At 42.1% G+C, this 23865-nt stretch overlaps 1 protein-coding gene across 2 annotated transcripts in view; it reads left to right on the top strand.

Moving 5' to 3' along the window:
• fancc (FA complementation group C) overlaps positions 1 to 23865 on the top strand; it is a 39131-nt gene that overhangs the window by 674 nt on the left and 14592 nt on the right. For both annotated transcript variants that reach the window (XM_083783093.1, XM_083783092.1), the window contains exons 2-8: positions 2784 to 3021; positions 10367 to 10454; positions 10838 to 10932; positions 18506 to 18613; positions 18973 to 19037; positions 20422 to 20586; positions 21285 to 21429. In XM_083783093.1, coding sequence (XP_083639219.1) covers positions 2827 to 3021; positions 10367 to 10454; positions 10838 to 10932; positions 18506 to 18613; positions 18973 to 19037; positions 20422 to 20586; positions 21285 to 21429 — 861 coding nt within the window. In that variant the 5' untranslated portion in view covers positions 2784 to 2826. The remainder of the gene's footprint in view (positions 1 to 2783; positions 3022 to 10366; positions 10455 to 10837; positions 10933 to 18505; positions 18614 to 18972; positions 19038 to 20421; positions 20587 to 21284; positions 21430 to 23865) is intronic.

Here is a 23865-nt window from a genome sequence, read left to right as displayed (position 1 = left end):
AAACTTTGAATATTTTTGTTGAATAAGATTTTGTCCACAATTCCATGCTGTATTGATGTGGTACCATAGGAGAGATAACAGGCAAAAGTTGATCAAAAATAATAATTATTCTACATTCTCTAATCGTGTAGACTTGTAAGTAACTAAATGTAAGTAATGTATATGTTTAACAATGCTTTTAACTCTTGAGTAACCAAATGTAAGGGTCTACTTGGTTTCATTTTACTTAGGCATGTACAATTTGGCTGATTTCGATATCCGATATAATTCATTGCTATTATGGCCGATAACCGATGTCGATCTGATCTCATTCTGTATTAAAAAAATATAATTATTTTGGCCATTCTGAAAAAAGGCTTAATTTGAAAAAAAAGCAATGCCTCTTTATTCTTATAGCTTGAATGTAGTATTTTTTATTTAAATGTTCTAACTATTGACTCTTGCAAAGCTTCCCCAGAAAACACTGATATAATGTGCAGCCTTCATCATCACAAAAGGCCTTTTCAGGCTTTTTTAAATGTATCGATTAATCTCCCATCACAGATTTTACTCTCACGAGTTAAAGATCTATAAGGGTCCATTTGGTTATCAAGTGCCCAGTATCCTTTAAAATGAAAGAAAACATAATTACCGTAGTCTCATACCATGATATCGATATAATGTCAATATGCCTGGTCAATATGTGCTTGCATGAGTGCGATGCGTGCATAAAGTAAGCCTGCTCGTCAGTAATCTCTTGACAGCCTTTTGGCTTCATGTATACATTGAGATCATTGATGTTGTGTGTGTGTGTGTGTGTGTGTGTGTGTGTGTGTGTGTGTGTGTGTGTGTGTGTGTGTGTGTGTGTGTGTGTGTGTGTGTGTGTGTGTGTGTGTGTGTGTGTGTGTGTGTGTGTGTGTGTGTGTGTGTGTGTGTGTTTGTGTTTGTGTTTGTGTGTGTGTGCGTGCAGTGATGAATATCTGGTTTGGCAGAGGGAATACGTTTGCTATCATTAGACAGGATTGTGTTGGACTTTCACTGCTTAAGACTCTTGAGACAAGTGTGGTTTGATTTGACAAATACTTTATACAATAGCATAGTCTTCCCAAGTGGTGAAAGCAAGAGATTACCTGAAATGTAATGACCAAATTATGGACATTTTCCTTAATGCGAAATTTTCAGTAATATTCTTAAAAGATGCATCATGTGTGACAGTGTCATAGCATCTCAGTACAAATAATCAAATGCATTATTAATTTGGTTGAGTTGAGGTGGATTTGACATTAGAGCTCTACAATGCCTGAAACGTATTGATTAATTGATATGAGCCCTTGATACAAGCCCTGGCCTACATATTAGCCTTGTTGAGTTCCTCCCAGATATAGCCTGCTAGGCTAACACACTGTAGCAAACTGCAGATTTGTAGAAAGCGATGTTTGACCAATCTGATTATTCCAAAATAATGTCAACAATCTCATAATTGGAACGGCAAACTCCTCCTTACCCAAAGTCCACACGCTTAGCTTAACAAATCTTCAAAGTTAATATTTGGCCAGTCACATCTCGTTCCCGTTCCAAAATGTGTTTGGCCAACACCTGAGCTTGTGCATGTGTGTGTGCGTGAGTGCACGTAATAATCTGTGTGTACATGAATTGAGGAGAGAGAGGGTGCGCGTATGGAGCCTACTTGGGTATTCAGCGTGCAGTCCCGTTCCACCTCTGGTGTACTGAAAACTGATCTGCCAACGCAAGTCAACAAGAGACGTTTGTTCCTAATTTGGTCTGGCTTTTTTTTTTCATCTTCTCCCTCCTAAAAACGAGTATTTATATATTCACATCGGCGAGCCATAGGGGCTTTCCAGCAGAGATGATGGCAAGACATTAAACAAGTCGTCTGTAACGAGGTGATCGTAAAACACAACCCTGTGGTGTCCCACACAGACCTGTCATTATGGCTAAAAACAACACACACACACACACACACACACACACACACACACACACACACACATACACAATTCTCAGGCTTTATACAGACACAAAAACATCCTTACACACACTACACTACCGTGAGATGGCCCCCCACTATTTTCTCCCCATCATCATAAAAGGTGAAGAATGCACTGTTTATATTTCTCAGTAGGGCTTGATGAGAGAGTGTGTTGAGAGGTGGCTGCTTGATCCTCCTGAGCTTAAAAGTCACATCATGAGGTTGTGTGGTGGTTAAGACTTTACAGAACCAGCCCCCTAACCCACTTTGCTTTAATCGACATCCATTTCTTTTCCCTCTTTCATAGGAATTGGGAAAACAGAGTGATGGTGACAAATTCTGAGGCAGCGGGAGGCCACACATGCAGGCCAGGCACTGTCTATACAGTGTGGCTCAAAGCCTGCCTCTATAAAAAAAATGTTGGAGCACTTAACCCATTAAAATCGGGAACGCATTTCTGTGACATTTTAGATTTTTGAGTTGGCTATTAAAAATAGCATACATGCTAGTGTACAAGCTTGCAGCACATCACTTTGTGCCGCACTGGAAGCTTGTACAACTTTTTGATAAAATCTTGAAAGTGTGAGAACTACTGATTTAGAAGGCATTTCTAGAATCGGCCTCAGGTCTTAATGGGTAGGTTAAAATAACTGCTGCCCATCTAACCCACAATTTAGTGAGTCCAATTTTGAAGTAAACGGTGAAGTCACTGGAAAATATAAAATATTCAGCAACCCTGAGGAAATCTATCTGAGAAATGTTTTTGTCTGTCTATGTTTCAACACCGGTTTCTTTGATTGTTTCCATCACCTAGGATTTGTCGTGGGTCCTGAGGTTAGCTCACCACATCCAGCCCCATGGCTCAGACTCTGCTCCAAACCCAGGCCCAGCCGGAGAAGACCCTGATTGATGAGGAGGAGGTGCAGTTCTGGCTTGCCAAAGTGGTGTTCTGGGGCCAGGCTGAAAGCCCAGACACCCAGAGAGATACCTGCCTGCATCTCAGCAGACTGAAGGATTTTCTTCAGCTCCTCCTCTCCCACATCAACAATGTGGTGAGTGAACACAATAAAACTCATTTAGTGCTCTCTCAACACAGCTGTAATATTTAAAAATGTCGAAATCTGAACATTTCTATGATCTAAAAGCCAGTCCACACCAATGCAACTCCTTGTAGCCATAAGGAGTTACATTGGTGTTGTTTTAATAATAATAATAATAATAACAAAATACAATCTACAGTATATCGCACTTTTCAAGGTACTTAAAGTCGCTTTACAGAACAAATTAATAAAAACGGTTTTATTAGAAAAATAAACTAGATAAAAAAGTGAAAAAGGTTCAAAGCTAAGGTAGATGCAAGGAGTTGCAACTACTGTAGTTGCATTGGTGTGGTCTGGCCTTAAGATGTGTGCCCTCTGAGCTGGTGGTTATAGTAAACCACTCTGAGTATCTTGTCGACAAGACGACCCCATGGTTTAATGGCAAACATGGCCCACATTCCACAAAAGCCCCTTCCGTCAAGTTGTGAACAACCTGCCTAATCAAACTAATTAGCTAATCAATTAGGCTGATCAGCCAAACAGCACATCTGATTAATGAAGCACTAAAGCTAAGTGCAATCCCAGTGCACACACACAAACTCGCTCACTCACTCGCCTCGTCTTCAGACTTGGACATTAACAGTCCATACAGCGCTGACAGGGTCGTGCTAACAGAGGCTGCTCTGTGCTGTGCAGAGGCTGTGCGTGTCCTCTTGGCAGCACTGCCGTGTTGAGTTAGCCAGGTAATAGCCGCACGGGGACCTCCAGCGCTAACCTAATGTATCCCAGCATCAAGTCCAGCAAATTTGGGAATAGGGGCAAAGGAAAGCAGGGGCCGCGGGACTCTGAGCCTCCAGTGTTACAGAAGCCATGCCTAGTACTGCTCCTTTTCACACGCTCTCTGCTCTCCAGCCACCCTCCATCTTTCTTTTCATTACCTCTTCTCTTCATATATTTATCTTCTATTAGTGGGGCTGGGCAATTCAGTCTCTCACTCAATTTCTCTCTATACGTGTAGTTTTTCTCCATAGGATCTATGTTGTACTATTACAGGGATAGCGGTGTTTATGTTGCTGCTCCCTTGCAGTCCATATTGGTGGTTATAATGATTAAAATAGTCTATCTTCTCTATTTATATTCTTTCCCATGATTGTGTTGATGGTAGGAAATAACAGATATTTTAAAGCTATGATTTCTCTTTTTTAGGGGTGAATGAATTTACTATAAATTGGCAGTTCTCTGTGTATTGTATCAGGCTGAGCAATGAGCACTGACATCGACTAATTCTCTCCCTTTCTGCTTGTCTGCTAGCATTGTTCGGTGTACAGTACATGTCACCCAGAGGCGTCAATATCTGCAGCATGATGGAAGGGTGAGAGGGAGGAGGAGGGGTTTGGAGAGTGGGAAAGAGAGAGGGATGGTTTAATTGGAGTAAAATCCTTTTTCCCGGCAGTGGGCTCATAAAAGAGCAGTGAGGATAACCTACTTTTTGGCAACAGTTTTACGTTCTTTGATGACTTAATGAATTTATTGTGGCTTTAGCCCCGAGGTAAAATGAAATATCTTCCAGTTAATATTAAATCCTGGTTTACACCAGGACAGCACCCTGGGAGTAGAGCTGGAAGTTTCGATCTCGGTAAAGTTTTGAGTTGGAACGTTTCACATGATTGCTGCACCGCCGCGATATGGCAACAGAGCAATCATTTGGAAACTCCTGCAGTGCTTAATGTGTGACATACACAAGATGGTCGGGGTCTTCAGCAATAGCTACTAGTTTATGGACACACTGACACTATGTTGTTCATAATTAGGACAAATATGTTAGCTATTCCGATCATGGCTCCGTGCTATTCACAGCCTGGTCTCTGCTGGCTTTCTGAAGCACCGAGCTTCACTCTGTGACACCACAGATACTGTCATGTCTTGCTTGTCCAAAAATGTCATTGACGATAAAAAGCTCTCCCTATAAAGCTCTCCCATTACCTCCCCATGGTCACCACGTAATAAATCGCTTCTGTCTGAGCCGCCTGTCTCAAATCATGACTAGATAGAACATACATGCTCTCATCGCTCAGCTTCTTTTCTTTTTTTTTCTTTCACTGGGGACACTTCGTGTGGAGACGAGCCTTTGATTCAGATTTGGCATTGGCGGTCAGAAATAATTGTTTTCTTGTGTGATGCCGCATTCGTATTGGAGCCTATACAGCACTTTACGTTTTCAATAGTCCCAGAGGTTCATAAAATTCTCATTGTAAATGAACATTTATTCGTCACTGCATGAGGTACACTGCAGGCGCGCATACTGTACACACACACACACACACACACACACACACACACACACACACACACACACACACACACACACACACACACACACCAAAAAAACATTTTCAACATGAGATTGATGAGAAGGGCCAGTGTTTAGATAATGTCCAGAGTCCAGACGGTGTTGACGGTGTTGGCAGGGGGAGAAACATGTTGAATGCATCGAGGGCTCATCTAAAGAAACTACTTGTTCCATTACCATTCTGCTTCCCATTATTGATGATCTCATCCACATCATGGATGACTCTCAGTCAGTCTCTGTGACGCTGGATGTGAGTGTATATGCTATATAGCCTCAGGCCAAGCCTGCCATTGTCTCCAGGCTCTTGTATATTACAATATGCATTGCTTTATTGCTGTCTCCTCCCCCTTTATTGATATATATTTATTTATTTTCCTGCAGCACATTTCCTCTAGACCTGATGTAAAATGAGGAGTCAATTCATATACTAGAGCCCGATGCAAGATTTTGGGGTCTGATCTGATCCCAATTTTGGAGTCCTAGACCTAGATCATCACAGTGATCTATCTTTATTGCACCACGTCTCTGTCTGTCTGTCTGTCTGTCTGTACGTACGTACGGTACGTACGTACGTACGTACGTACGTACGTACCGTACGTACGTGTGTACGGCGGTGATGCACGTAACTCGAGAACCGTTCACATATTTGGGCGTGCCTGACACCACAACACTACATATTTGGGCATGCCTGACACCACAACACTACATATTTGGGCATGCCTGACACCACAACACTACATATTTGGGCATGCCTGACACAGAACTCCATATATAGGAATAAAGGGACACAGAGAGACAGATACAGAAGTCTCCATATATGGGCATAAAAGGGACACAGACAGATGGGTGGAACGGGTACTCTGACACGGGTACAACAGGTATTGCATAGCCGGGTGGGGCATGGATCTCCAACTTCCATCGTTACAGACTCATGGTCTACAGCCGGGCACCGGTCTAGTACGGTATATTTATTTTGAAAAACGTAGGGAATTAGCAAACAAATAAATACAAATAAATACTAATACATTTTTGGGGGTATATTAAACTTCAAGATATGAAACGAACATTTAACTTTATATGATGAACAAGCAAACAAGTATATACATAATATCTTATATAATATACATAAACTGAAGTTTTAAGCCTATCCTGATGTGACTTAACCTGACGCTGCCAGATCCAAGAAGCTTGCTACACAAATTTGTTTCACAGCTTATTGGGATCTGGGATCGCGGAAGCAAATTCGATGACGGGGCTGTTCCTTTTTTTCAAGATACTTGGTAGATGATTGGATGGGACCGTCTGTCTATCACCGTGTGGGCGTGCAAACACAACCAATCATATTGACGTGTCTATATAGCTTCACGTCCGGTTTCGCACATATCCCGCCCTTAGCTCACGCTGATTGGTCCGGTACGGAACGGATTTTTGTCAGCTCAACTGCCTGAGAGATCCCAGATGAGTGCTGTGTTGGGGAACATGGTTACCCAATACCGCCCTCATCTGGCAGCGTCAGGTTAGATGTGACTGACAGTGAGCTAATAGATCTGCTATATCTTTGAAAGTTGTTTGCTTGTTACCTATAATGCTATGCACAAAACAAGGACGGCGTGTTTAAAGTGGGAACACAATGGGGCACATTGGCTGCGTAACACAGTATTTGTATTATTATTTGTATAGTAATATATTGGCCTGACCGATATGTCGGTCGTGCTCTAATATACCTACACCCATAATGTCAAATTTGTTCTACTGTAACTGTAGTCTAACTTCTTTCTCCCATTTTTGTCCTTGATTTATTCTACCCCTGACCCAATTTACCTCTGACAGCGCAACCTCACAGCACATCATGAAGATGCCAGTAATATTTCACACATTTTTAATCTGCATACTCCAAACAGATGGTCCTGGCCCCGGGGATCATTATGCCATTTAAGAGTCTCTTATGGCTGCCTATCATATCCTGCCTTCCCACCACCAAAGCCTCCATGGTCTGCGTGCCGCAGTGAAACAGCCAGCATCTCCTTTGTTTCAGCAATAGCACACTGCTTCAATTAAAAACGGGCATATGTCAGATTTCGATGGGGTCTGGGCTTGGGCTTCTGCCTCGAAGCTGTGCTGTTGTAGACTTTTAATTGGCCCGATGGTGCGATGTATGATATGGTCTGTTGTTGTTATGGGGCTGAATATATTCTATACATGCACGTATGTGCGTAAACAGGACACATGGGCGCATGTGGGGGTACTGGGCACGTACACGTACAAACACACTGTAAAATTTATAGCACCTCCAAACAGAGCTCAATCTAGGAACACCTCGCCCCTTTGATCTGTTCTGTGTACGGCTCACTCACTGCTGAAGTTGTGGTGAGAACATCGCACTCTCTGCCTTGTCTCTAATCGCACACCTTTTGAATTGTCTCTTGGACGTCTTGCATGTGTCCATGAGTTGGACCTGTGTTCTTTTTTCCCTTTACTGCCACAATAAACAGTAAATATACAGTAGTAATGATAATATTGTAAATTATACTCTCACAAATTTTGTGAAAATCCTAAGCTTACAATAATGTCATTGTTTTTATTATTTTATTTATTATGCCCTATGTCAGGGATCAACCTTGGGACCACTGTTGTGTTAGGTGGGGAATGGGATATGGGCTCAGGATTAGGTTTTTTCTCGTGTTGCTCATGCCATTTTCTGGCTCTAACCTAGACCTGTACTTATTCGGTATGCATTAGGTATGCCAGAGTGGAAAAAATATTCTAACAAAACCATTTAGCTTTTACTGTAAGCTCTGGGAATTCTGCCTGACAACTCATGCAGAACTTCATAAGGGACTGTGTTTTATACATGTGCCCCTTGACCATCTGTGGCAATGAACTGAATTGAATTGAAACACACTCATTAAATGAACACTGATGGTGATGATAATGTCCTCATATCACACAAAAACCGTTGTGGTCTGCATTCACTTTACTAAATGAGTGAATGCACGTTCAAGGACCACATGCAATACGTACATTGGTGATTGGTCCACATACCACCTGAAAACCCTTGCCCTATATACATTAATTCTTAGCAGATAATATACACATAATAACACAATAACACATTATTTTGAAAATGTCAGCCTGTGTCCTGGCATCCCCAAAATAGGGATGTCAGTAAGTGATTACTGTAAATCACTCATCTGCAATTCTATGACATATCTTGTGCTAGTCTCTGTGACCGCCACTAGATCCCTTTGTTCTGTCTGAAGTGTACTTGTCGACGTCTCGGCCACTAGCCCGATGCAGTCTTGGTCTACAGACCTGTGTAACCTAAAAGCTTATACACAGAGACATACACACACACACACACACACACACACACACACACACAGAGCATTAAAGCACATTCAACCAGCCACCAGGGCGCACACATCAACTTCACCACCTTCGCTCATTGTTCTGTTCCGTTTATATCTCACTATAGCCACTGTAATAAATGAAACATTTAATTTGGCTACACAAGCACCACACTCCTGTGGATGTTTCCTTTATATAACTAACTCGGCTCAAGCATCTAAAGCATGTTTGTCCGTTGTCTCTCTCTCTCCCAACAGAGGGGGGTAATTGCAACGATGTCTGAACTACAATAAAGATGGCAGTACATTTAGTGTCCACGGTGTGCCGTCTGTTTCAAATAACGTTTATTGACACATAGGTGCCCTACCTGACACCAGGGTAGACATTTCTAAATGGAAGAGTAGGGAGAGGGGGACCACCTCCAACTACTGCAGATCTGCTAGTTGCATTGACATATTCTATTATATTGTTATTGAGAATACATTTCTGCACTAGCTTCTACACGGCTGCCACTTCTTTTGGAAAAGAAAAGGCTTGTCTGCTTCACTAAAACATTTCAAGGGACATACATTCACATAAAAAGACTATATCCACAAAGCTAATTCATTTATAGAACATAAAACCAATGGAGAAAGGAAGTCATGATGACTTTTGATAGGGATTAGGGATACTCTTTTATAACACTAACATGAAATGTGTCTCCAGCTCAAATGCTGACCACATAATGGAGTGGGGTGCTCCCCACATATAACCCTATCCCTATGGTCTGACACATATAAAGTCAATTATAATATAACACAATACAACACATAAATTCCACACCCAACACATTCATATGGTAAACAACTTAATTCAGTGACAATAAAACAATAATCAAAAACGTGTGTGCTCCCCGAGGCATGCTGGGAAGTCCCTGCCTTGTCCAATGCACACCACACAAGCCCCCCCCCCACCCCAACCAACCACAGGGGTCTTGCTGCCATGCACCAAAAAAAGGCCGGAGGTGCTATCTCTGGTGTCTCATGGAGAGAGCTATCCGCTGTAGAAGGTCCCTCCTCCGGCTCCAGTCTGAACATGAGATCTACTGGCATCCGTCATCAGGGGTGCACAAAGGAAAAAGGACAGGTGGAGGAGGTCCCAGTCCTTCAGCTGGAAGCCTGCTGGAAGGATGTGTGATTTGAATTGCTCTATCAGCTCATCACTCTGGGGATGTAGGGAGTGACACCCCTTGTAACTGTAGAGGTCCTCAGGAGAACCCAACTGAAAATATGTTTAATCCATTTATGTAAAACGCTATTTGTTGCAGCTAATTACACCTGCATTGTTGTTGTGACAATGCTTTGTGAGACTGGGTGGAACTTCTGGGTGTGTCCAGAGCTGGGTGGATGCACATGAATACAACTTTTTAACACATAAATGTACAGTGTTTTGGGCGGAAAATAATAACCAATGACCCAAGTCAATACAAAATCGCCACCGAGTGGCCCGCTACGAGCTTGTAGGTCTGCTATTTTTGAAAATCGTGAAAATATTTATTTCAGAAAACTGGAGGATTTAGAAGAATTCTTTTAAATTTCGACGTCAGGCCTAAATGGGTTAGTGCAGCTATTGAATGCACATTAATCTGAACCTGGATGCCTGTGCCTCCTTCTCCTTTAGAGCTCCACCACAGAGGCTATGAGGAGGCTGCCGTTCCTAGGCCAGGTCCTGGGCCGACTCTGCTGGAACCCCTGTGTCATTGCTGATGGTGAGCTCCGAAAAGTCAACCACATATCTCATATTATCATAAAACCACACCCAACATCACAGACAATATCTAATCTAATATCACAGTATTTATATAATATCAATGTATTGCCCAGGCCTAAGTGCAACCATGGTTTTTATTCACATGGTGGCCAAACGTCCATAAGAACAAAAATGGCAACCGTTTGAACATAAACTGGCCAGAGCAAAATTGATGCTCTGGCCTTTTGCACTTTAGGATCAACAAGCAGGCTGTCATTATTGTATGATCCAAGTTGTCGTAACGCCCCAACAAAACCTGTGAACATATTGACAGTCTCTCTTTTGACTACAGGATTGACATCTGTTTTGTGTGTACATGAATTGTGTGGCGCTGTTTTCCAGCTGAGGGTCGCAGCCTGCTGTTCCAGAGCATGTGGTGTCTGCACTCTGAGGAACCAAGCAATGCGGTGGAGAGGAAGGCCAACCAGTGGATTAGGGTACGGACTGGAGATACTCCATCTCTGTTAATATGCCTTTCATTTAGAGTCATGATAGATGGGTAAAAGTTTGAGTCCAATTAGGGTTGGCTTTTTCACAAGGTCTAGTAAATGGGATACACATGCATCATTCACTCATCTTTTGTCAGCATTTTTTGTCATAATGTGTTTTTTGGTGCAAATGGCCATAAAAATCTAAAAACAAACGCAAAAAGAAAACAATGAACACTCTTATGAACACTTACAGTGACGATCGAGGGTTATGCGCATTACGGGAAGTGTTTTACTATAAAAAACTGGAGACATGATTTAAAACAGAGGTGGGGCAAGTTCTCATTACTTTTTGTAGAGTGATTATGTAAGCAATATGGGCTGGGTGATATTACATTATATCAATATTGTGGTACAGTGTGAGCCTAGATATTGTCTGGGATTTTGGATATCCTAATATCGTGATATGGCATTAGTGTTTTCTTTTACTGGTTTTAATCACTTGGTAGACGTTTGGGTTGTGTAGTTTCCTTGCCATAATTTAACTCCAAATATTGGAGAGATTTCCTCAATATTCTCCTCATTGACTTACTGTACATTGCACAGTGAAACAGGTCTCAACTCTCAAAGTTACTCTTTTAAGCGAAAGCGAACAAAGCGATTCTGTCATTGTGCAGTTATTGCAGTATAACATTCTGAAACTCGACAGCATGTTTTATTTAGTTTTTTCTAATTAAAACTTTCTATTGCATTTAATATTAAAAAAAAATCCTGATCACAATTCATAGATCCAGTCTGGAATGTTTGCAATTTTATATCACCACCACTGAATCATCATTTTAGCTTTAATCCCTATTTTAAAGAAAAGAAAAAGAAAAAAACTCCAATAGAAAGCACATTGAATCTCATATTATGAGATTCTGAGATAACATAATCGCCGCCTACGTATTATATTGGCAGTGACATCATTCTGCTTCTCTATTACAGCCCCACTTCTCGACACCCCCCCTTTCCATGCATTCATCACATATCAATCGGAAAACGTGTCCAAAGCCGTTACTCTTATTTTGACCTGAGATCAAATTCTGAAAATGTCTTCTACATCCTGACAGTTTTCTGAAAAAGCTATGTTTCCATGTCAGTCGTGCTTTCAAAAATAGCAGATCTACAAGCTCGTAGCATGCCACTCGGTGGCGCGCTATGAGCTTGTAGATCTGCTATTTTTCAATAGCTAAAGCATAACATAATGCTAACACCAAAAGGGGTTCCCACCCAAAATGGGTTAAGGACATGGAAAAATAGCCTGTATTCCAATAGGTCTAATGTACTGTAGTTATTTCAAGCACTTATTCAAATATTTTCATTAGTTAAATACAGTATTTCTAAAAAAACCTACAGACAGACTTAAGCCCTCACGAAAAGCAAAAATATCTGTCTACAGACGGTACAATCTCACAATGTGTCGTGAGCTTATAGATCAGCTATTTTCTCTTCTTCTGTGCGACACTCTTGTACGAAGAAGTAAGGCATTCATTTAGGAAATACATTAAATGTTTGGTGATACAAGGTTTCGACTCGACAGCAACAACATATCATCTTATGCAGTTTATGTGCTAATTAGGCCTAAACAGCTTTGATGTAGGACTCTGTTGTCACGACCCCAACAACTTGACAGAATCACTCTTCGACTCGTTTTTAGGCTGTTGAAGTAATTTTCTGTCTAATTTGTCTTTAATGGGACTTCTCCTTCCAGCTCTCTGTATCTCTGCTTCAATGGCAAATGGATGATTAAGGACCTTGACTGGACCTCTAAAGCTTTTGCCCAAAGCCGTAAACCATATTTTGAAACGCAAATTAGAACTATTTACTGTTTCAGTGTCAGTTGTCACCCACAGAACGGATGAAAGACTTAATTTTCTTTTTACCAGCGTTAGCTGATACTTCTCACTGTGTGAAGTTACTGTTTTTAACACGCACAGAATAGAGGGACGGAGACGCGAGAGAGGAGGATTTTAAACTTTCACAGGGTTCACACAGATGGCTTTTGATAAACAATATGGAGCGCTCACGTTTCGTCCAGATTAACTTTGTGTTTGTATTCTTTTGATTAATTTCTCATCTAATAAAACGTCTTGATAATTAAAACAGTGCCTTTAAAGTAAACTTTGAATTTCCAGATGGTCTTTGACCTATAACTGGGGAAGTGGAGTGCATGTGTGCGTGGTATGGTGTTGTGTGTGGGTGTGTGCACGCGTGTGGGTGTGTGTGCGTATGGTTGTACTGGGATGAGGGAATGGTGTGTAGTTACATTACATTCTTCCATAGCCTCGCTCAGCTCCACATTGCGTGCCTGTGTCAGAGAAGAGATATGCGAGTGGCGGCCGTTGGACAGACATAGGAAAGGTGCACCAGAGGGTTTGTATCGCTAAATGACACTGAGGGCTCCATTAAGCAATTCATATAATATGACATATAATATTACAGTTTTATGAGCTGGGGCCCGGGGGCGTGTTGTATGTCATATTGCAATTTTGGGCATGTTAAGAAGCGCTTTCGACACCCCGTGGATTGCGCAAAACGGCCTTGAATTAGTCATGGGTGTGTTTAAGGCGTGTTTGAGACGTACCCAATCAACATGTCCGTACTATTCTCTTTACCAGTCAGCTGATGACGGAATGCGCACTTTGGGGATCGTGGTATTACATTTCTTCAGGCTGGCATCATAGAAGACATGACATGACTTTGTCACATTTGGGTTAATTATTCCTATTGCACTGCATGCTGTCACCTTTATGCCTCAAAATAATTTGTTTCTATTGAAAAACACCAGTAAAATAACGTTTATTATATTTTATTTCATTCAAGTCATGAAAGAATGATTTGAATGCTGCTGCTTAATGCTGTGCCTGTGGCCCCGATGGTATATGGTCTTCGCTCGTAGCATTTTATTGAAGAAGACTTTTGAAGAAGCAAACTTTCCAATGATTATGGAGATGTTTTTATTTATTTTTAAGGTTGAGAAATGAAAGAATTATGGCCGTTTCTAATCTCAACATTTTACAAAAAAAAGACGCAAAAAGAGGCTGTTGCCATGTCTCATAGAAACAAGTAAATAGGTCTATAAAAATAAGCGCATATAACAGGGGTCTGTAACCTATTTTAAATGAAGTGCCATGTTTTTTTCTAGATAGTGAGTCTGCCATATCCAGATTAATTTTAATGACACCACATTAAAATAAAAAAACATATTTTGATTGTCCAAGTTCTTCCTTCTTTTTAAATATGTTCTTGCACATTGTTATAATGATCATTATATATATCCCCCTGCAGTCAGAGTTCATAGTTTTAATGAATGAATGTGATGCATTGTGAGCTGGTATAGATCTGCTATTTTCAAAAGTAATCTTCCTTAGTTGGGCAAATGCATTCATCTGGGGATCCTTGACATGGGAATGTGCTGTGTGAGGATCACTGGTTTAAACAACATTAGGAGAAAAGCCCAAATAACCACTTTAGAAACAAGAAAAGCAACCACAACTAGTACAACTAGTCAACTACCAATATTTACAAGCAACTTTACAGAAAAAGAAGCCGCTTATAATAAACAGACATGGCAACACTCCAGCAGCCTCCCAGAGCCGCTCAAGTGTAAAATCAAACAGTGCTTTTTGCGTTTATGAGGTGGTCAGAGTGTTTTTAGGTCAAGGGGCTTAATAGCAAATTGCGCAAAGCGAAAATAATTAACATATGGACACTCCCACAATGCTAAAATATTCAGGAACGCCGTATGCCATATGTGTGTGCGTTCAACACGGGCCGATATGCCTTTCATAATACGATTGTGCGCAGAGCGAGGGCAATTTATGTATTACCCCATTGTAAAACGGATCTTCAAAATGGCACCCTGAGTCTCATTGAGATGAACCAGATGTTGCTTAAATAATGATTGCTTAATGCTTTCTTTCGTGCCAACAGTTCTATGACATTGTTGACGAGCATCCAAAAACGTATAGCATCATATGACGCTGCAATGTGTGCAACAGATAACATATACTGTAGTATGGCACAGACTCGGACAGAGTTTGGGTCTGACTGAAAGTACTGTATACGCATGAATACGTTATGGCACTGGATAAAAGTGTTCAAAACGGAACTCTAGCTCCTCTTGCTTCTCTCCATTCCATAGAAGTCTCTAGTCTCTGTTAATGATTGATACTTTGTCTCTGTAAGATGATGAAGTATTGAGGGAAGCACACATAAAAAAGCTGCATCTTCGCCACAGATCAGACATTCTGGGAGAACAGGGCAGCTGTATGGTTTTAGGCTAGAGATGGTCCGTCTCTCTCTCTGCGTCTGTCCCTGCGTGTCTGTCGTGTTGTTGCCGTTTGTCCTGGAATGCAGAATACAGCCTGTTTTCTGTTAGCCCTGTCTGATCCGTCTCCCCAGCATTGTTGTCTCGCTGCCGCCGTAATGGGCTCATGGTCTAGCGTTAAGTAGCATTTAAACACTGCCGCGTATATGCTTGCATGCTTGCATGTTTGCATGTACATTCATGTGCAGGATATGCACGTTCTGTCGCGCTACACTGCGTCAGCAGCCATGTCTTAATTTCTTCCCTCTTAATTATGAGAGATGTGGTGAGAGCACCCGGCTTCTTCCTCCCGCTCTGGGTCTCATCCCTCCACCCGCCCCTTCTTCCTCCCGCTCTGGGTCTCATCCCTCCACCCGCCCCTTCTTCCTCCCGCTCTGGGTCTCATCCCTCCACCCGCCCCTTCTTCCCGCGCTCTCCGCTGCCTCCCTCTCTCCACATCTGAGTCTTCTGGCTGTGTTTGATGGGTGCTGGGCTGAGCCGCATAGCTGAGGGCTACGCAAGTTTTAGTCTTTAGATCAGTTTGGTCTGTTTTCCTCCATCCTACCATGGCAGTCGGGGCGGGGGGACCACACAGTACCATAGTAACATGGTGTGATCCCGCAGGAGATGACAGATAAAGAAAAGTAGGGGTGTAATATTAGAGGACTGAGGGACAGTGGGGTTTTGATGTGTGCACACAGGGCAAAGGGCTCGGGGCCTGCGAGCCACTCTGGCTCTTTTCCGGGTTTCAGGCAACATTTTCTTTGGTTGGTTTTTTCATCTGTTTCATCTCACATTTCCTCTGTCTGTCCCTCTTTGGTTTTTTATTTGTGAGAGCGGCATTCAGTGAAATTGTTCTCTTTGGTTCAACTCATTTATTCCTTCTGTGTGGTCCAACGTTTAACGGCCCCAACTGACTGACACGCAATTCAACTACAGTAGTGCTGCAACTATTTGACTGATTTCTTAGCAATTATTTCATTCATTACTTTTTCAATGAATTGAATAATCTTGAAGTGGGATTTATTTGTGTTTTTTATTCTAATATAATTTACTAAATTGATTTATCTGATTTACCACTTAAGCCCTATTTTATACATTATTTTAAACGTTTTGAAAAAGAAACGCATACATACAGTATACATTTTAGTCCCCCCATCAATTGATTGATTAGTTTGATTAATTGTTGCTTGTACCCCTAATCTCAAATGTTATGTTCTCCCCTCTGCCTTAAGTTTATTTAAACAGCGATGACACTTGTGTAGTAAATGATTGAGGAGATAATTACATTTACATACACATTTTGTAGAATTAGTTTTCTAGTGAGACAAGGTTAATGAGGGCATACTCAACCCAGTTGACTACATACATAAGTTGTGATATTTTCTACTTTCCCTTTCCCCTCACTCCGCTCCATGTTTTCTTGGTTTGCGTCTCTGCAGTCTTAACTGTTCCAGGCTATACTTGAGCCCTTTATTGGTTTTGGGAGAATTTGATCATGGCTTTAGTAATTGTTAACAGCAGTCAGAGGCACCCATCAAAACCAGCACAAGTCCTGCCTAGTCCACTTTTCTTTTCTTTTTTCTTTTACATCTTCTGTTTTAATTTTAGATTTATGGAAGGGTAATTTTTATGCCAGCAGCATGTCCATGCCCCCCCCCCCCCCCCCCCCAAAAAACCCCAGCTTGGTTACTTCTTTCAAGGAGAGAAGGACAGATGGCTTTTGACCTGAATTATCTTCACCAATACTCCATTCCTGTTGACCACACCCTTTTCTTTCCCTTCAAAATGTGGCCGTTCTGATGCGTTCCATTCTCCCTCTGCCGTTCCCTCAAACAGCCTTTCCCTCTCTCTCTCTCTCTCTCTCTCTCTCTCTCTCTCTCTCTCTCTGTCCCTGGCCCCACTGCGCTTCCTTGCCCAGGGTGGGATAAGTGTGAGTGGTTTTGTAAGCACTGAATGTGCAGGGTTTGAGGGAGATCACATGGTAGTGATTGGGGTTGTTGTGGAGGGTAAGCATCTTAGCGTGCTGTAGAGCCCGGCCAGAGAAACCACAGAGACCCACCACCAGTACTGCACAACTCCTCTCCTAGGGATTTTTTGGTTCCCTCCTCGCTCTCTTCTCATTTTCGTTTGTGTTTTCTCTGTCTCTCTCTTACCACATCTAGCCTCTCTCGCTCTCCCACCCTCCCTCTCTGTTTTGCTTTCTCCATCTCACTGTATGTGACTGATTTTCTCTCTTTATCGGCAATCGGCAAGGGATTTGTCCTTTTTCATTCTGCTCTGTGCAGCGTGGCACTTCCCTCTGTGTTGTTGGTCTATTATAGTTTCAGAAACAGATGTGTACTGAAGATGTGGAGCCTCATCTGGTACTGTTGGACTATATATGTAGACACACCTTTCAACTTTTGTAACCAATGAATCAATGTTTTGATTGAATGACTGTAGAAGCTACCACTTGTCTCAAAGCTTCAAGATAATGTACTGACTTAAAGGCATAGGTCTTTTGTGGTTACTTACTTTCCATCACTACAGTGAGGGAGTCCTAATGTGAGAATCGGTTGCCAAATGTTAACTCGTAACATTTCAGGAACTTTGAGGCCCGCGTTACAAGACTGTGGTTCTTCAGTGATGGTATAAGGGCCCACTCTTTGCGCTCGGAAAATGCTCATGCATACGCTTTCTAAAGAAAATGTTGTGTAACTTACTTCAGCATCATTAAAATCTAGTGAAATCCATCCGTGATGATGCGCTCTCCACCTCAAAGTGGTCTTTGAAATGTGCGCTGCGCCATGTTAAAAAGGTTGAGAAGCACTGGTGTAAGATTTAGCCAAGCTTCGACTTACTGTAAGAGTCTGGTGCCCACTCTCTTTGTTCCCTCATTATGACTAGTTATTCCCAGACCAGAATCAGCTGGGTTTATTAGTCTAGTTTATCAGTGTATGATGAGGCCCCTTCTGAAATATGCTTGTTAAAACACCAAGGGCCCCCCGAATGTTCATTTTTGATGTTTCTCATATGCTGTCCATACATTCTCCATTTTGTAATCGCTCTTCGTGTGGTTCAAACACAGCGAAGGCCAATAGCAGAGTCATCCTATACTTACAGTAACTAATTAGCTTTGATGTTATGAATCATGGGACGAATCAAAGTCTCGTCCGCCGTTTAAGATGTACTGTACTCGTAAAGTACCAATAATCCGCTGCACGTTGTGTTGCCCACTCTCCCCTGCAGAATGTGTTGTGTCAGCTCGCTACAGAAGAGGATGGCACCGAGACGCAGGCGTTGGTGAAGCACATGGGCTTCCCGTCAACAGAATACCATCTCAGAGTTCTGAGGAAGGTACTGGATCTCTGCTATCGACTGTTCAGAACGCTTTGTCTCAGTCTGTCGTCGTCGATTTCAGTGCATTTGTATAGAGGGTATGCGCTTGACATCATCATCAAACTCTGAAGTTATGCAGGAATGCCTACTGAGTGGCAAAAAACGACTTTCTGGCCGTGACAACCCATGCATCAAAACAGAAAAGTCCTATCTGATTGCATTAAACAACGTTAAACAATGTTAAACTTACTTTGCATGTTGCTTTGCCACTCGATTTGCCACTCGATGTGCCATTCACTTTAAGCATGCGCATACCCTCTATTGGTCTCAGTTTGCAATGCATCATCATGGCACCTGTCCTCTTCCTGACTCCTCAGATGGTGGGGCTGCTGCTGGGGGAGATTGGGAAGAACTGCAGCACTCTGGCTACTACGAATCAGAGGTACTAAAACTCAGAAGAATTTTTTTTCGTCACTGGCAAAATAATGAAAAACTTGATTAAAATGTTACGGAGGGACTAGTGGAGAAGAGATCCAGTAGAACTAAAAGACAAGTCATTTTATGTTTGGTTGGGCTCGGGTGTTGTGCTCCCTCTGAAAACCGACAAGCTCGCAACGCGTCGTGCTACGAGCTTGTAGATTGGCTATTTTCAGCATGCAACCATGTGTAAAATCAGGCATTACGCCTTCACGGACCCGCCAAAATAACATCTTATGATAATTTGTCAACTAAAAAAAAGTTTCAATATGACTAAAACTAAATCAATATTTGCTGTCAAAATCAACACTACTCCCCACATAATATTTGTTGGCCACAGGTCCAGCATAGATTAAGTCCTTTCAACAGCATTCTAACCACATTCTCAAAACTCAAGAAGTCTTCTCTTCTAATTTGGTTTAACACTATCAGTGCCGGAAGTGCTTCAAAATAGGAGCTCTGGGTGGCCGGGGTTGTCTCAGCGCTTTTACTCTGAAAGCCATGACCCGGAAACAATCTACTAAAAAAGTTGACTTTACATTGCTAGCTTACATTGCGATCATTTTAATTTATACGATATATGATCCAAAAAGCGTTCATATTTTGCGGGAGAGACGGGTGAGGAGCAGAAAATGAAGCGCCAGCATATCGATCCGTTCATAACCACGGAGAGCGCCCTGGATTAGGAGATACGAGTCATTCTTTCCGCCGCACTAACATGCAAGTTTTTCTGAATATTCTTATCTCGCCCCGTATCATTGAGGATGCGCTAGGACGTCCACCGACGTCTAAGGCTCAGCTCGGTTTTAATCCTTAAGACGGCCTGAGGCGTCCTACGTACAGAATGTGTTTTAATAGAACATTTTATGAATTTCGCATCTTTAAATTTAACCACTTAAAACACTATACTTTGACACTTATTACTGTCAAATAGCGATTATAGCCGCTCTACAAGCATAATGGGACCCACTATGCCTCCCTGATTGGCACTCAGCACCAAGAGTTGGATTGGGTCGCTGCCACATACTAGTGTCATGTCCAGGGGGTGTACTTGTACATCAAGCTGCCGGCTCACGCTACAGATACAGGAGAGAGGCTCCTGCCCTATAGGCCTCATTGCGCTGCCTCACTTACAAGTAACGTATCACAAAGTGACATGACCAGAATAGGGACACTTAGGGTCCATGTGGTTAAGAGAGCTAGAGATGCTATGGTCTGTATACCATTGTTGACCATATTCACACAGTGGTGAGCATTTTGCTCTCACGTCATTCTCTGCGGCAGGAAATCAATTGAAGGTAATCTCCGACATTTTTCTTGGCTGTCCTAATGTGAATACCTCTGTGCAGGTGTTCATGTGACCATGTTGTGGCTGCATCTCGGGCTTGTATTCCACTGGTCACATGTCCTGAGGCAGCACCTCTCATTGGAGCATTGCTGCAGCGGCCGGTGACCTGTGTTAGGGAAACCCTCTGCCAAGACTTCCTGAATGCTGTAAGCTCCGCCTACTCCAGGTAAGTGCTTCAGGGACTTGATCAGACATATAGATTCCAGATTATTACGACAAAACATAGAGTAACCACTTCAGCCATATATATTTCAGCCTTTTGAAAATATCTACAAAGCTCACAATGCGTTGCGAGCTTGTGGATCTGCTATTTTCAAAAGATGATTTGAAAACTTGAAATGGCACATACATTTGGACGCCAATACTTTTGTACTTTTACTCAAGTACATTTTGAATTCCGGACTTTTACGTGTAACGGAGTAGTTCTACATTGCAGTACTGATACTTTTTACTTAAAGGTTTCATGACATTAATTTTCATTTAGGGTTAGGGTTTTTTCTTTTAGGTTTTATGACCTCAATTACACCCAAAGAACCTGAACCTGAACATTCAGTGGATTTTCTGTGGTTTGTGGTTTGGAAGCCTTTTTGAGCTGCAATGAAAACAGGAGAAACAGTGAAAACAGTGACATCTGCTGGAAAATCCCATTGACATATATGGGATTTTCAGGCTGTGACGTCACAAACAGCAGGAAAATCAGAGCACTTGTCTGAGCCAGAAAACCCCAGACAAATTCAGGTTTTTTGCGTGCAATTGAGCTCAGAAAACCTACAAACTAAATATTCTAAAACGTTTTTTTTAAGTAAAACATTTGAGTATTTTCTCCACCACTGCACTTGGATTGAATAATACTTGTGTTTTCAGCCAGTGCTTGGTCCTGGAGGAGCGGGCTATAATTTCTCTTTGGTGTCATGATCTGCCCAGCCTGGAGGGGGCAGTACTCAGCCTGGTGGAGTCTGCTCTCACTACACCACACAGCATGGAGCAGAAACTGTCACACTCACTACTGGTGGGTGATGTTTTGTTCACTTTATTTGTACTGTATGTAGAATGTTGTATATTGTACTATGCTTACCTTTTCAGCCACAGCACAAATTAGATTGTAAAAGCCAATGCTAAATGGCTTCTGCAGTTGAAAGCAATTATATAATCCTAACTCAGTATAGCCAGTTTGACTCATCTGTGCTGCATTATAGCGGCCGGCATTACATATCACTGCACACTCAATATACTCTAAGCTGCTTTGTAAACTGTGAAACCAAACTGTTACCATTTAATGACTACTCATTTCAACGTACGCTGGGGATTTGTGCTCTTCATTTTCTCAAACCTCACGGAAAACTCCCATTTCTGTATTTGATGGGCTTTTATAGACTATTCGTTGACCATTTGGTGTTGCTCTGCATGCATCTCACATCATTTGGCTAGCTCCAAACAGCATCTCACATCATTTGGCTAGTTCTACACAATCCCTACCATGCTAGATAAACACTGAACTCTCTGTCCCATGACTAATTGCAACATCATTTAGCTAATGATTAGTCCAAAAAGTCTGAAATGATGATGGATTTATTGGATATAACCAACGATTTAGAGAGTAGAGAGGGTCTCCTCACTGCGTTTGTGTGTGCGTGCACATGTGGGGTGTCTCAGCGTTTTGGAGATGTAAGAAGGGGCGGGCTCCAAGGAGAAAAAGACTGGGAACCAGTGACTACACTACAGCCTGGTTTCACATCAGGTTCTGGGAGCCTGATGTGGGCCCTGCTCAGTCAGGAGGCAGTGCTAACGCTGACTTCTGGGAATCCATGGGAGGAGAGAGTGGTGCGGATGCTCTGGATTGGCCAAGCCGACATGACGACACTGGAACAAAACGCTATAGCAACACAATACCACCATTTTAACCACTGTCTTAAAGGCGTAGTTCACCCAGAATATGACTTATTTTCTATTAATTAATAATCACACACCCCATGACGCCTTGAATTCATGGATTTCTTTTTTGAGCCAAAACTTTGATGACCAGCGGAGTCTCAATTGAGTCTCCTACTGACCAGCCACCCTGTCGTCCAATTATTGGCTCAGGAATGTGACAATAACAAAAACAGCTCTGTGAATTCAAGGCTTCATGGAGTGTGTAATTGATAGACAATATGTCATTTGTTGGGTGAACTACTCCTTTTTGCCCTATTTTATTTTTGAGAACAGCAAAAATAGTTGTGTTTTTATGACATATCTACCCATTCAGGGGTGGTTCTGATTATGAGGGGAAACGGAAACGGCAACATAAATATTATAATAAACTTTATTGTCCCCGGAGGGATATTCATCTTCACAGGTCTGTTCTAAACACCCACAACAAAACAACATATATCACAGAAAAACATCACCAAGACAATACAGTGAGCCACACAGAAACCATCCTATCGGCAGGGCAGTTTGTTTAATGCCACGATGGCTAAGTGGACAAAACTCTACTAAAGCGGACCTTTTTCCACGCTAAGATAGTGTATATCTTTGTCCAGATGGCATGAGGTTGAAAAAGCGATGAGGGGATATCAATATCATGGAACTAGCCTTCGTAGGCAAAGAGAGCCAATCTATACTGTAGGACCTGGTACAGATCTTCATGTACATCTATACTGTACAATCTATACTGTAGGACCTGGTACAGATCTTCATGTACATCTATACTGTACCATCTATACTGTAGGACCTGGTACAGATCTTCATGTACAATCTATACTGTAGGACCTGGTACAAATCTTCATGTACATCTATACTGTAGGACCTGGTACAGATCTTCATGTACATCTATACTGTAGGACCTGGTACAGATCTTCATGTACATCTATACTGTAGGACCTGGTACAGATCTTCATGTACATCTATACTGTAGGACCTTGTACAGATCTTCATGTACATCTATACTGTAGGACCTGGTACAGATCTTCATGTACATCTATACTGTAGGACCTGGTACAGATCTTCATGTGTACAGCATAGGACTGTGCCGTTGATTACACTTGATCCCGTCATCTTGAGTTTCTGAGCTGGTAATCATCTGCGCATGGTGGGGGGAGAGGCATACGCGGGATCTTGTAAACAGCTCTGTGTGTCTGTGTGTGTGTGTGTGTGTGTCTGCGCGCGTGCCCACACTCACGTGTGTGTGTGTGTGTGTGTGTGTGTGTGTGTGTGTGTGTGTGTTTATCTTTACTGTCATGTATCTATTTGTTTATTCTCCCCCATCCATCTCTGATTGGACACTCCTAGTGTGTGTACACACACACACACACACACACAGACACACACACACACACACACACACACACACACACACACACACACACACACACACACACACACTTGTTTGAGAAATTGCATCATATTCAATGTGTCTGTTAACGAGGGTGGGAGGCATACGTTTTAGGTTTCATCAACCCTTCGG

This window comes from Protomyctophum parallelum, assembly GCF_964188405.1.
Source record: "Protomyctophum parallelum genome assembly, chromosome: 15".
Classification (NCBI taxonomy): Eukaryota; Metazoa; Chordata; class Actinopteri; order Myctophiformes; family Myctophidae; genus Protomyctophum; species Protomyctophum parallelum.
The sequence above is the reverse complement of the archived record's forward strand: the minus strand, read 5'-3'. Positions and strand labels throughout refer to the sequence as shown.